This window comes from Setaria viridis, chromosome 1, assembly GCF_005286985.2.
Source record: "Setaria viridis chromosome 1, Setaria_viridis_v4.0, whole genome shotgun sequence".
NCBI lineage: Eukaryota > Viridiplantae > Streptophyta > Magnoliopsida > Poales > Poaceae > Setaria > Setaria viridis.
The window spans coordinates 241,997-256,037 of record NC_048263.2 but is presented as its reverse complement, the minus strand read 5'-3'; the positions used below and the strand labels follow the sequence as shown (position 1 = coordinate 256,037).

At 54.7% G+C, this 14,041-nt stretch overlaps 1 protein-coding gene across 1 annotated transcript; it reads left to right on the top strand.

Annotated features, from left to right (window-relative positions):
* The first annotated feature begins 10,712 nt into the window (after positions 1–10,712).
* LOC117865211 (uncharacterized) lies at positions 10,713–14,041 on the top strand. The gene is made up of 2 exons (XM_034749365.2): positions 10,713–11,885; positions 12,362–14,041. The coding sequence occupies exons 1-2, from the start codon at positions 11,152–11,154 to the stop codon at positions 13,749–13,751; spliced, it is 2,124 nt and encodes a 707-aa protein (XP_034605256.1). The 5' UTR covers positions 10,713–11,151; the 3' UTR covers positions 13,752–14,041.

Genomic DNA, 14,041 nt, shown 5'->3' with positions numbered 1-14,041 from the left:
GCACAGGGGCGGCGACCTTGTGGGGAGGCACGCTGGGATGGGACGGCGGAGGCTTGGATGGCGGGCGGACCGGCGCGGCCTGCGGCGCCGACGCGGCACGTGCAGCCCAGGCGCACGGGCGGGCAGGCGGCGAGCGGAACAGGGCGGCCGGGCGCGGCCGTGCGCGCGGCGCGCGGAGCGAGGCGGCCGGGCGCGTGCGGTGAGCGTCGGCCAGGCGCGGGCGGCTGGGCGCGGGCAGGCGCGTGCGGTCGGCCGGGAGCGCGCGGGCGCGAGCGGGCGGCCGAGCTCGCGCGGGTCAGCGCGGCGCTCGTGCCGGTGGGGCCGAACCGGCCGGCGCGGCCTGGGAGGTCAGGCGCCAGGCGCCAGAAGCCAGGCGCTAAGCGCCAGGGGGAAAAAGAAAGAGAGCGGCAGAAGAGAAAGGAAGGAGAGAGAGGAAGGAGGAGGAAGGAAGAAGAAGAGGAGGGAGAAAAAGAAAATGGGAAAAAAAGGAGAGGAAAAAGGAGAGGGGCAACTCGGCCAAAGTTGCGGTATTTAGACGGCTCGCGTGATGGATTGGAGGGCACGCGGCAAAAATTACGGGGAGCGGAAAAAGAGGGTTGACGAGTCGGGGCCGGGACGACGAGTCCGACGGAAGGGAAAGGATTTGCCGGGGCTCAGCAGTCGGAAAATTTTGGAATGCATTTTAACGGGTGATTTAATTTGGTAGATTTTTACGAGCGTTACAGCAGGGCATAATATACAATACCCCAAACAGGATGTAGGGTATTATGTTACTCTAGTAGCCTAAACTTGTATAAATCTGTGTCTTGTGTTCTTAATTTTACCTTCGAGTTCCAAGTCCGACAATACCCCACCAACCAATCTACAACCTTGAGATACCCCTCGGTAGGTTGCTGGGTATAAAACACTGACATTTGGTGCGTCAGGTTGGGAGTGATCGTCGAGATCATCGGGCGAGCTCGAAGGACCTCATCATCAAGATCAATCTACTCAACAAGAAGCAAGTCACCGAGTCGGACTTACAAGCAGACAAATCTACACCATGATAGAATCGATGCGCTTCGCGTTCCAGTCGAAGACTTAGTCGGTTTCCACTGCAGGCTGCTGCATGCGGCTCGTCGATATTCGAGTTGGGAGATCAGGCAGACCGAGGGATCCACACCATAATTCGCATGATAATAAAGATATGTTATACTCACGCACGGATTGAGGCAAATAATCATCTCCAGTTACTCACCATGAAAAGCAATTTTGAGGGATTTCTGCTACACGCACATGGAAGGCTACCACAAGACTTCAAAATCATAGCCTAACGTACATAGAAGATGTACGTGAGCACTACTACGCCGATGTCCAGCCACATCAAGTCAGTGACGACTACTCATCTCGAGAAAACTAGTCAACGATGGTCTACTTCGACTACTCTTCTCGACTAGAAAACTAGTCAAGGACAGTCTAATTTGACTACTTGTCTCCACTAAAAAACTAGTTGAGGGCGGGTTCCATGTGATCAACAACTAGTTGGAATCAACTCCGACTAGTTGGCTTCATCAACAATCGACACAGCTTTGTCGACAATCGTCCATGAATCAAGCTAAGACACTTTTTTAATTATTTTATATAATTTTTCCAACTTATTTTCTGCATGCAGGGCAACGTGTCAAGTACTTTTTTGTGTACGCTTCTCGACGGAAATTACCCTCCAGAGCTACACTTTGCCAATTATTCCTGAAGCATGTTAACCGAGAGCTATGGACTTGGTACACTAAATTACAGAGGCTATAGCCACAATTTGTTTGTGCACTAAGTTCCAGAAGCTCCGCCAACAGGCTTGGTACATCGAATTTCGGAGGCTATGGCCACGGGTTTGGTGCACTGAGTGCTGGAGGCTCGCACTGGCTACACCATAAGGAGGCACAAATCCTATGCGCAGCAATATGCGCTCTCCTCACCAAAAATGCAGAAAAGTCTTAATGACTACTTTACGCGCAATCGCGCAGTCTTTTTGCCGCAATGGCAACTACTTATTTTAAATATCTTCTCTTAGTGATTGTTAATCTACTCGAGTAGAATATGCCTCAATTCATGAAAGTCTCGAATCTTCTATCATGCCTAAACGCTAGGACGCTACACAAAGATCTCCGTAGCAGCAGTACCAGTACACATACACGAGACAAAGATCTTACATGCAGTGGCAATGGCTAAATAGAGACTGAGAGCCTAAACGTAATAGGCTAACTACTCGGAAAAAATATGACCAAAATAAGAGAATGACACACAACATTTACATTACATTCATCACTAATAAAATTTAGTAGTTTCAAAATTCTACAAATAGTCTACATAATGTATGCATCTCTTTTTGCAGGTTGAGCTTCAATGATGACTTTCTAGGACGCTCCAGTGGCTCCGATAGCTCCCAGGCTCGGCAATTAAGCACCAATTACTACTCAAAATATTTTCAATGGCTAAGCTAGCTTCCAAGCTTGAGGGCTAAGCGCCAAATAACTACTCGGCGTGGCTCCTACAGCTCACCTAGCACATAAGCTCGGGGGCTGGACACCGTAAAACTACTCAGATGTGGCGTGAAGACTAAAGTTTGCTAGACCCTTGAATTGATTATTCAATCATACCAAGGCTCGAGGGATGATAAGCTACACCGAACAGTTGATTTTTTCAAGTGAAGAAAGAAGATTCAAGATTTTATTGACCCTCAACCTGATACTTCGATTCAACCTAAGGCTCTGGGGCTACTCCATATGGAGTGCGACTTTCGCTACCCTCTATATCACATTCCAAAGATGAAGATTACAAAATCAAGATTATTAAGGACTTGAGCACACCATAGCCTCATGGCAGTTTTGAGGAACTTTGAAGATTCAGCTAGACAAAGTACTTGAGGAGCACTAAAACTACTCGACGAGGATCTAAAAAGTATTCGAAGACTGCTACATTCGACTATGAAGCACTCAGGGGCTTGTCAGGGATAGATCCCCAATACCCGCAAGGAAGGAAGAAGATGGACTTCTACTAGGATTACCCTATAATCCTACTATGATCCATACCTTTTAATCCTATTAGGACTCCTCCTTGTAACCGACTAGTAATTCTGCCCCCTGGAGTATATAAAGGAGGGCAGGGGTCCCAAGATCGGTACGCTAAGACCTCATAGAACCACAACAGAGGATCAAATCCTCAACACCAAATAACACCCAAGCACAGGGCGCAATATACAATACCCCAAAAAGGATGTAGGGTATTACGCTACTCTAGCGGCCCGAACCTGTATAAATCCGTGTCTTGTGTCCTCGCTTTTACCTTCGAGTTCCAAGTCTGACGATCCCCCACCAACCAATCTACTATCTCGGGATACCCCTCAGTAGGTTGCCGGGTATAAAATACCGACAGTGACCAGATTTGAATGCCTGATCTACTGACGAGTATGACATGTTCTTATGATCATGCCCTTAACCTTCTTGTGCTGATAGAGGTGATCGTGATAGGATCTTTTTTGTGTAAGGTGGGAGGTTTCGGGATCCGGACCAGATGTGTAGATTTATAGATACTTTTTACTAAGATTATATCTATGTTGCTTTGCTATCCATGCTCAGAATTACAACATATGCATAGTCTAGGTTGCTCTAGATAGGTTACCTTTGCTCTATCTATTATCTATTTATACATGCTTAGTAGATTGGATCTGCATCTTTCATAATCACCAAGTTAATACTAACAATGCTAGTTGAAATAGATCTTGTGCTATAAGTTCCACGGGTTCATAAACCTTGGGAGAATACTCTAAGGGAATAGCTACAATTGATCCGTATGCTTGCGGTTCACAAATTAGCGTGCTAACAGACGTCGGCAGAGGCCAGAGCGGAAGGGTCCTCTTGGACCGCGTTCGCCTGCTAGGCGCCGTCGGCTATAGGCTCCATCGCCGCCACCTGCGTTGCCGCGAGCTACAAGCGATTCAGCGCCCGGTTGACCTCCGCCACCGGGGAAGCTGCCGTCATTCCGGTAGTGTGGTCGTTCAGCGTCATGGTGATGTTGTCGAAGACATGCCTCACCGGTATCAGTCCGGCATTGTCAGGTGCTGGCGCCTTCTTGAGCGACTAGGATCCATTCCTAGCCCCAGTGCAGAAGGGGCTCACACCATCATCGATGCCGATGGACGCTGCCAGTGCATGCGCCTTCTGGACGCAGTCTACCGCTCCGTTCACCCAGAAGCTATGCTACGTCGTGGGAGTTGTTGGGGTGGCCTGCTTGCACATTGCTGATTCCAGTGCAGCCTGAAAACCGTGCTTGAGCGCATCTGCTTGGGCATTGAACAAGGTTTGCAGTGCCACTAGCGCTTTGCTCTTCAGTTCTTCAGTTCATCCCCTATCGGGAGCGCCAACGTGAACATGCTAAAGCAGGATCTGATGCAATTTCTTGTTGCGTTCAGGCCTGGCTGGCATGCTGAAGTAGGAGCTGATGTAGTGTCTTGTTGCGTTCAGGCCTGGCTGGTTGGCCGTCGTCACCGACGGGATCTCCTCGGAGCGTCGCTGGCCTCCTCGGAACTCCGCGGCGCGGCAGTGCGGGTAGCGGGTGTGCTCACGGTGCACGGGGTCTTAGTCGCATCGAGGCTGGCGTGCGCGCGGGTCCACGCCGTGCTCGGGGTGGTCATAGTCATAGTCGTCCCCGTCCTCGTTACACTGGTTAGGCCAGGTGAAGTTGCCCTCCTTGCAGGAACTTCTGCCCGTGTGGGCCTTGTCCTTGCTCCGTCTGTCACCGTGCTCGCGATTGTCATTGTACCCGCTGCGCTCCCGTCTTGGCTACCGCTCGCCACGGTCATCCCTGACGCGTGGCGATAGGGGAAGCCTGGAGGGTATCTGGCACGCGCGTCAGCTGGGGCGCCGTTGACGACGCCATAGTGCCACACATAGGGGTGACGAATTGGGGTGAAGGCCGCTGGATCCACCACCGCCCATTGCAGGTCACAAGTCACCGTTGAGTAGTCCTCAAGGAGTCCCATGTGGATGAAGACCTCATATTGCACTCTCTGTTGCCACCTCTCTGGCGGCATCTCCGAGACGAAGACCGTCGACGACTTGTCCGACGACTTGTGCATGAAGACGAGCCACACCTGCTTAGGGATGTCACTTAGGTTTGCCGTCCACGCCCACAAGTCGATGTACCTCGTGTTAGTTGGTTGCACAAGGTCCGAGTTGTTGCACTGCAGCGCACACTTGTTGCTGATGACGCGCTCCACGATCTTCGGCGTCCACGCGTGCCCCGTAATGCCACCAAGTAGAGGCACACCCTGAAGAAGATGCGCATGCCCAAGGCACTGCCAAGGCTGCGCCATGTCCTCATGCAGATGTCCAGACCATGGCCTTGGAAACAACCACAGCGGCGCGCTTCCACGTGCTATGCTCAAACTGGATCAGGAAGGGCTCCGGCTGGTGGACGGTGACGGAGAGGACGCCACGCTTCAGCTGGAGGTCCTCAAGCAGCAGCTCATCGATGTCCCAGGCTCCGGCGCTGCGCTGCAAGTGGATGGCCCATGGGACAAGGGTGGTGCTCTCCTAGTCACGCGCGTCCCGTTCTAGATCGAACGAGGTCGGAACAAACACCGTGGCCACGTCTGGGCGGGTGTCCGGGTCTTCAATCGCCATCAGTGACGCACCGGCGCGGCGTTCTGGCAGCGGCGGTGGAGGTGGTGGTGGTAGCGGTGGCGGTGGGGGTGGCGGAGGCGGGGGAGGTTGGGGGCAATGGTGCTGCGCGGTGTGGTGCAGAGTGGCGTTGTTGGGTGGGGCAGTAGTGTTCCCAGTGCCCCGAGCGGTGGCAACGGAAACAACGCACTGGATCTTTGTAGGCTGCAGCGCGATGGTCACGCGCCAGGCAATTGAACCACCTCCTAGCCATAGCACAGTTGAATGCCAGTAGTGCGGCGGTGGTTGGCTACCTTGAAGAGCTCCTGCGCGGCCATGAGGTCCAGTCATGTCGACCGTCGCATCGAGGGATGTTGGGCGGTGTGTGGTGTGTTGAATGCCGCTTTCGGATCTTGGTAGGGATCCACTCTTGCTGAGTTGTGGCCGCTGGCCTGCGTTGTGGCTCCCTGACAAGCTCTGACCGTGCCGTATGCCCGGAGTAAATGCGGCTCCTTCGCGGGGGGCGTTGTGGAGTTACCCTCGGTGGTGTGCCGTTGGGGGTAGGCCGCTGCGGCGCATTGAATCTGCCGGATCTGGCGACGTCCGCATAGGTAGGCAGCAGATCCGGTGTTGCAGATGGTGGATCTGGTGAAGCTGGGACCCAATCGACCTCGTCAGCTTGGGGGGCGTCGTGGCACGATGGGGCCGGCGACGAGTCGAGGAAGAACCGATCTCAAGAACTTTGGGCCGGCGGGGAGCGAGACCGGGTGTAGTTGGTTTGGGGATGGGTGCGAAGGTCTGCGGGTGCAGGTTGCGGCGGAGGATGCGGGGTGGGACGGCGGGATCTGGCCTCGCCAACTGGTGGTGTCGCTGCGGCGGCGGCCGGGGAGGGGGGAGGGTCGGGGGGCTGACCCCACCCGCAAAAGTAGATTGCTTACTTTAATGTTGAGCCAGTCAAGCTGACACAACAATTTGGGCTGCGCTTGGGCCATTTCTGACGCGTAAACCTTCCTGGACATCGAAAAATATATACATAAATGCCTTTTTTTTTTGCTTTTGTGTTGTAATATGGTGTGTTACAAAAATAACACACGGTAGGATGCCCACCAACTCGCCTTAGGGTTTTGTTGCGTGCAACCATTATCCGACTAAGCACAGGTACTCGTATTTTTTGTTAGTTATTCTTTTAGTGTTAAGAGACGCGTCTGTCGATAGCAAATTAAGTATGCAAAAACGTATATGAGTGTATGCATTTATACTGTCTTTATTAAAAAATCCCACAAAAAGAGTGGGGTTATATATATACATATTTTCATGCTTGGGAGCAGCACATACGGAGTACTCTTTTATATATATAGCTAATAGTCAATGTAAGATATATTTGGATGTCAAACTTTAGAAAATTTGAGCCATGGACGTTGCTCTGAAGCTGTTGAATAATCACCCAGCCATACATATGTGCGACTTGTGTCGATCTACTTACTTGTACATTGATGGATGGATGGGTTGGGTGGTTTCTTGTCCATTGGACTGTAGCTTATTATTTTGCGTACGTACTATTGTATGCATCGGTCGTTCCCTAGCCTAGCTACTAGCTTCCTTGCTTTTGGACTGCAGCTTTTCACAGAGATGCATGGATGTTATGATCATAAGCCCTGAGGCATGGCATGGCATTGCATTGCAACGGGGATGCATGGAGAGATGACACATGCATGACACCAGAGAGGAGGATCGGAGGAGGAAGAAGAAGATGCATGGGAAGAAAAGAGAAGCACTGGTGCATGCAGTGCTGTCACGGCGGTCTGGTCCGGCGCATGCACTGATGCACATGCAGACGCACGCCGGTCTTGTCGAGTGGACGTGATGAGCGAGCGATCGAGGTGACCCACGTAGGCAGGCATCCCGCCTTTCTCTATTCTTTTCTTTCTTTTCGAGTCCTTTTCTTTTCTTTTCTTTTCTTTTCTGCTCTCTCTCTCTCTCCCTCTGGACTCTGGAGTCTTTGGGCGAGTGACCGAGGCAGGACATGGCACTCAGAGCAAGAACAAGAACCAAGAAGCGTACTGGCTCAGCATCAGGTACCCTGGTCAACCTCTTTGTCCAATCAATGCAGGACACGTCACGCAACGGGCCCAATAGCAACGGGTCCGGCCCGTTTCCCATCCCTTCCCCGGACCGCTCGTAGTATACGAGTACTACTACAGTGCAGCACCCACCGGCTATTGCCTGCGACTCTTCTCTCTCTCTCTCTCTCCGTGTCGTCGATAAACGATAATGGATGGATGGACAGGGCTACTAGCTACACTACTACGTACGTACTAGCTAATAGGTAGATAGGGTAGGCCTATTTTTTACAGTTACAACCCCAGAGGACCCAAATATCCCACCGTTTTCTTTCCGACCTTTAGAAGCGCTACCTCTCTGCACTTCCACGTATATAAGCAAGCAGGTGAGCCACCAAATTGAAATGGCAATGTCATGCCATCACGACACCTCGGCCCACTGCTGGGGAATGCGACTTTAGTACCGGATTCAAACCACCTTTAGTATTACCGGTTATGCAACCTTTAGTACCAGGTCAAACAACTGCTACTAAAGGGGGACTTTAGTACCGGATGTTTATACCAACCGGTACTAATTTGGAGGTCCTCACCCGACCGCCCTTCCTCCTCGTCATCACCAGGCGGCCACCCTTCCTCCTCGTCGGTCGAGCCCGGTCCCAGCCCTCATCCCCGCCGCCTCGCCTCCCCAGCGACCCCCTTCCGGCACCCTCGCGCTTGGCCCCCTCACCCGGCCGGCCGCCCTCATGACGCAGTCCGCTGGCCCTCTCGCGCCGCTAGCCGCCCTCACCCAGAGAGAGAGGTGAGGCCACGCACCTCGTCCTGCCGCGTCGCCACCCCTCAGATCCCGCCACCCTGCCGCGCCTCTGCGCTCTCCAACCGCGCCGCCCTACAGATCCGCGTCGCACTGTGGATCTCGTTGCTCCACACGCCATCGCCCGCTGCAACTCCCCGCGCCGTCGCCCGCCACTCCACCTCTACGCTCCCCCACCGTTGTCCTGTCGCCTCACCTTGCCCCGCCGCCGCTCCTCACCGGTGTCGCAGTGAGGGGCGTACGGAGGGGAGGGGAGGGGCGCCTGGAATGGGATTCGGTGAGGAGCGGACCGGGGAAAGAGAAGGGATCGGGCCAGGGTAAGAGAAGGACCGGGGGATAAGGGAGAGAGAAGGAGGTCGTTTGGGAGAGGAGCGGATAAGACGGAGAGAGGAGCAGATGCGTGCGGACTTCAATCCAGTGAAGTCCAAATTTCGAGTCCCCACCCACCAATTAGTACCGGGTGGAGCCTCCACTCGGTACTAAAGGCCCTCAAGCACATTAGTACCGGTTATCGGGAGGGGGGGTCACGGGAGGCTCCTTGGTGACTAGCTGTTAGGCCTGATACTAATACTCATATTAGTTCCAAACCAATACACAACCGGTACTGAGCCTCAGGATGAATGATCAGTTTTCCCATAGTGACATGATGAGCGCGTCATGGCACACCACACACCTATCATTCGCTCGGTCAGATCACGGCGCATACACATTGATCATCTGCACCAGACCGGACCACCAATTGCATGCTAGTTCCATCATCCCTTGTTACTGCTAACAAAAACTTATTCAAACGCATAGATCGAGTCCATGGATGGGCATCATGTTCAAAAGTTATTGTTATAAAGGCCTAATTTCCCACTTACTTAGCACTCTCTGCTGAGTTAATTTCTTAGAGAAGTAAGATAAAAGTTAAAACATCCTACATTATTTTAAAATGGAGGGAGTTCCAAATTATAGGTCGTTTTGACTTTTCTAGCTAGATAGGGTATATCTAAATGCATAATAGAGTCTATGAATCTAATAAAATCAAAACGACCTATATAATTTGAGACGGGTTAAACCGCTGCTTAGCTTACACTAGCAGGGAACAATGCCGATGATAGTATGTATGACAGTGATGATGAGTCCTCCTCATTCTCTATGACAATGCTACATACCGCCTCTGCTTGGGTGTCAAGCAAGATTCAAGGATGGATATGATGTTCCTAAAAGACTGGTAAGTTGTCCTCATCTTGGTATTTTTAAGAATAGAGAGGGGAATACCACCTGGTATATACTATAAGCTAGGATCCAAACGAAGAGGAGACAAGGGATCAGCGATTATATTCTTCTCCAAGAACCAAAACTAATCCGGCCTCTTCCTCAGCAAACAATCAGTCACTAGTAATTTACTACTGATTAGCTGCACTTCCCGATGCACGATTTTGCTTCTCTCCACACGTGCAGGGCACGTGTGTGGCGACGGTGGCGGTGCCATGCCGGCCGGTAGCCCCACAGGCGAGCTGACGTCAGCGTCCCCTTTCCTTTTTCTATTTTCTTTTGCTCTTTTGCCTTTTCTGGACAGGTCCTTTTCACTTGCAATACCCCTTTGTTTACATCAACGAAGGATGCAATATATTCTTTGGGCCTTGTTTGGCCGGGCTGATGGTACTCCAGCTCGGCCATTGTAGTGCGCAGTGGTGTCAGAGGAGCTGGAGCTGGAGCCGAAGGAGACACAATTGTGACTCCTCCGGCTCCTCCGTCGGATGTGAGAGGGAGGGAGAAGAGAGAGAAAAGAGACTTCGTGCTACAGTACTGTTATAATGATGCAATACTGAAATGCCAGGGAGCCGAAGCCCCATGAAGCTGCACCAAAATGGAGTTTTTAGGTTTGTGTTGCTCTATTCAACTGCTTGAATCGTGCTATACTTTCTCTTTTCCTTTTGTAGCACAAGCTCTCTTATCCTTTTTCATGGGCAACAGAAACCTAGATTGTGATTATCCCTTGAAAGCATCGATTATGTCGAAACTTATGGCAATTGGATGATCGAATTCAAACAAGCCACGGGCAGTATGTATAGGAGTATCTTGCTGGACATATAGAAGCCAAAGATAAAGCCTCCAAACCTCACCATGTAAAGAGGACAAGGAGGAAGCACAAGTGAAGTTGAGGCCTTTATTTGTATTTGCCGGAAAGAGAAAGAGTCCATTCAATTCAAACCGGGACAATAAGGGCAGGGGCAGGGGTATCTAAATAAGGGCATGCCCGAGGGCTGCTTTCCAAAACTGCCAGAAGATAAAGCTGAGGCACCCAGAAGCAAAATGGAAACCAAACAGACCGAGCCCTCTACCCTCCCTCCATTAAGACAAGGCCATCCCCATCCTCCCCTTGTTCCTCCAATCCCCATCCCCATCTCCCCCCTCCCCCTCCTGCTGTGACTGTGCTGTGCATTCGCATTTCCAAATTGCAATTCAGGTTAATTTGCTACGCCACCAGCAACATGTAACCAAGCCAAGCCAAGCAAAGCAAAAGCTTCACCATCACCGCCGAGGTCGAGCAATGGTAGCAGTAATTCATCCCCACTGCCACTGGAGGTGAGTGGTAGCAGCTACCTAGGAATAGGATAGTAGTAGGGAGCTCCCCCCCCGCCGGCCGGAGGACTTCGCCATGCAGTCCGGCTATGGCGGCGTCTCCGAGTTCCAGCAGTTCATCATGGACGGCGGCTTCGCCATGTCCGCGCCGCCGCCGCCGCAGCAGCCGCCCCAGCCTGCCGCCGCCCCGGAGCTGGGCGGGCCCTTCAGGTACCAGCCGCTGCACCACCACGCCCTGCCGCCGCAGCACCACCACCACCACCACGCGCCCCACATGCCGCCGCACTTCGCCCACTTCGGCGCCGCCCCGCCGGCGCAGGCGCAGGCCGGGATACCCTTCACGCAGCAGCTGCTGCACCAGGCGGCCGCCGCGGGGCACCACCTCCAGCTCTTCCACGAGCAGCAGCAGCACCACCACAAGCCCCCGCCGCAGCAGCCGGCGCCCGCGAGATGGGCTCCGCAGCACCACCACCAGCAGCAGCACCACCACCAGCAGCACCACCTGGGATTCGACGTCGAGGCCGTGCCGGAGAGCTCAGGGGCGGGCGCCGGGAGCGCGGCATCCGGCGGCGCAGCCCCTCCGGGAGTCCCCCCGTTCCTGGCAGCTGCCATGAACTTCAAGCTGGCGGTCGACGCCGGCGGCGGCAGCGGCGCCACGGGGGGCACCGACGACGCCCTCAACGACGGGGGCGGCGGCGCGGGCGGCGGCATGATGCTCCATGTCGGTGGCGGCGACGACGAGGCGGCCACCGAGAGCCGGCTCCGGCGGTGGACCGGCGACGAGGAGACCTCCATCAAGGAACCCACCTGGTAGGACATCTGGATCTTCTTCAAATCTTCTCCCAATCGAAATGGATTCCTCGCCGATTTGCTTCCTCCACTGCTAGCCTAGTGGTTCTTGGCGCAAATTGAATGAATTGAAAAAAAAGACAAGAGGTTGCATTGCATCTTGTTTGGTTGCTCTGCTTGGGATGCTCGTGGGGAGGGAGCAGAGGACGACCAATAATAGTGGCATGATTGAGAGAGAGGCGCCGCTGGTGATGCTGATGGGCATGGCGATTCCTCCCGTCCTGCTCAGTGCTCAGCCTCCAGCGGACATTGTCACTCGAGCACCTACTTTTCAGCTCCTCCCCTTTTCTCCCATGGATGATTACCTCACCCAAAAGGTTCCGGCCGGTGACATGCAACGAGAAAGCAAAGGCCGCCGCCCGCATGCATCTTGCTCTTGCATGCAGCATTTCAATTCTTGTTCTCACTCTGCATTGTTCGTCTTGTTGGATGTGCAGGCGGCCGCTGGACATCGACTACTTGCACAGCACGAGCAGCAGCAAGAGGGCGCCGGGGAAGGAGAAGGTAGCCACTCCAGAGTCCCCCGCGCCGCCTGCTGCCGCTGCGGCCAACTACTTCAAGAAAGGCGACGACAATGCCGCTGCCGCCGCTGCGTCTGCCGCGTCCGCGGGTGGCGGCAACTACAAGCTGTTCAGCGAGCTGGAGGCCATCTACAAGCCGGGGAGCAGCGGCGCCCAGACGGGCTCCGGCTCCGGCCTCACCGGCGACGACAATGCCATCCTGGAGCCGGCCATGGCCGACCTCCCGGGCGTGGCGGCCGCGGACGCGCCGCATCTCAACGCATCGGAGACGTCGGCCGGGGAGGACGCGGCGGCGGTGGTGCAGCCCCCGCAGCCGCCGGCGGACGCGTCGCGGCGCAAGCGGAAGCGGCGGCGGCAGGAGCAGCTGAGCGCGTCGGCGTCCTTCTTCGAGCGGCTGGTGCAGCGGCTGATGGAGCACCAGGAGAGCCTCCACCGCCAGTTCCTGGACGCCATGGAGCGCCGCGAGCGGGAGCGCGCCGCCCGCGACGAGGCGTGGCGCCGGCAGGAGGCCGACAAGTTCGCCCGCGAGGCCACCGCGCGCGCGCAGGACCGCGCCAGCGCCGCCGCGCGCGAGGCCGCCATCATCAACTACCTCGAGAAGATCTCCGGCGAGACCATCGCCCTCCCGCCGGCGTCCGGGGACGACACGAGCATGAGCCAGGACGCGGCGGCCGGCAAGGAGCTGGTGCCCTACGAGGGTGGCGGCGGCGGTGGCGACACGCTGCATCTGATGAGCACGTCGCGGTGGCCGAAGCACGAGGTGGAGGCGCTGATCCGGGTGCGGACGGGGCTGGAGGGGCGGTTCCAGGAGCCGGGGCTCAAGGGCCCGCTGTGGGAGGAGGTGAGCTCGCGCATGGCTGCGGCGGGCTACGGCCGGAGCGCCAAGCGGTGCAAGGAGAAGTGGGAGAACATCAACAAGTACTTCCGCAAGGCCAAGGAGAGCGGCAAGAAGCGCCCGGCGCACGCCAAGACATGCCCCTACTTCGACGAGCTGGACCGCCTCTACTCGCGCACCGCCGGAGCCACCGGAGCCGGCGGCAGCAACAACAATGCCGGAGACGAGGCGGCCAAGGCGAGCTCGGAGCTGCTGGACGCCGTGGTCAAGTACCCCGACGCGCACGGCGGCCCGCCGGGGTTCATGTTCGACAGGGAGCGTCAGAACGAGGGCAATGGCAATGGCGGCGCTGAGGATGGGAACGACGACGACGACGATGGCATTGCCAAGCGAAGAGCCGGCGGCGACGATCAGGAGCAGGAGCAGGACGACGAGGTGGAGAGCCATGGGCATGAGGATGAGGATGAGTAGAGCTAGCTAGCTGAGGTGGATCGATGGATCTCTCTAACCCCGGCCGAGCAGCCGCATGCACGGCCATGGCAATGGCATTGTTAATTTGCTTATTAATCCGTTTCTTTGTTTCTACTTGTTATTAGCTCCTCTCCGGCCTGTTACTACTTATATGTTAGCAGCACTACTGTTACTACTACTACTACGGTACTTGTTATATAAGATGGTGATGATGATGCTGGCCATCTAGCTTATTAGCTACAAGTAAGAGAGATGGTTGCTTACTTAGTTTAAGGAATCATTTGCATGCA

Coding starts and splice junctions, on each gene's coding strand:
- LOC117865211 (XM_034749365.2), top strand. CDS start 11,152: ATGCAGTCCGGCTATGGCGGCGTCTCCGAGTTCCAGCAGTTCATCATG. Junction 11,886..12,361: donor TCCATCAAGGAACCCACCTG/GTAGGACATCTG, acceptor TTGGATGTGCAG/GCGGCCGCTGGACATCGACT.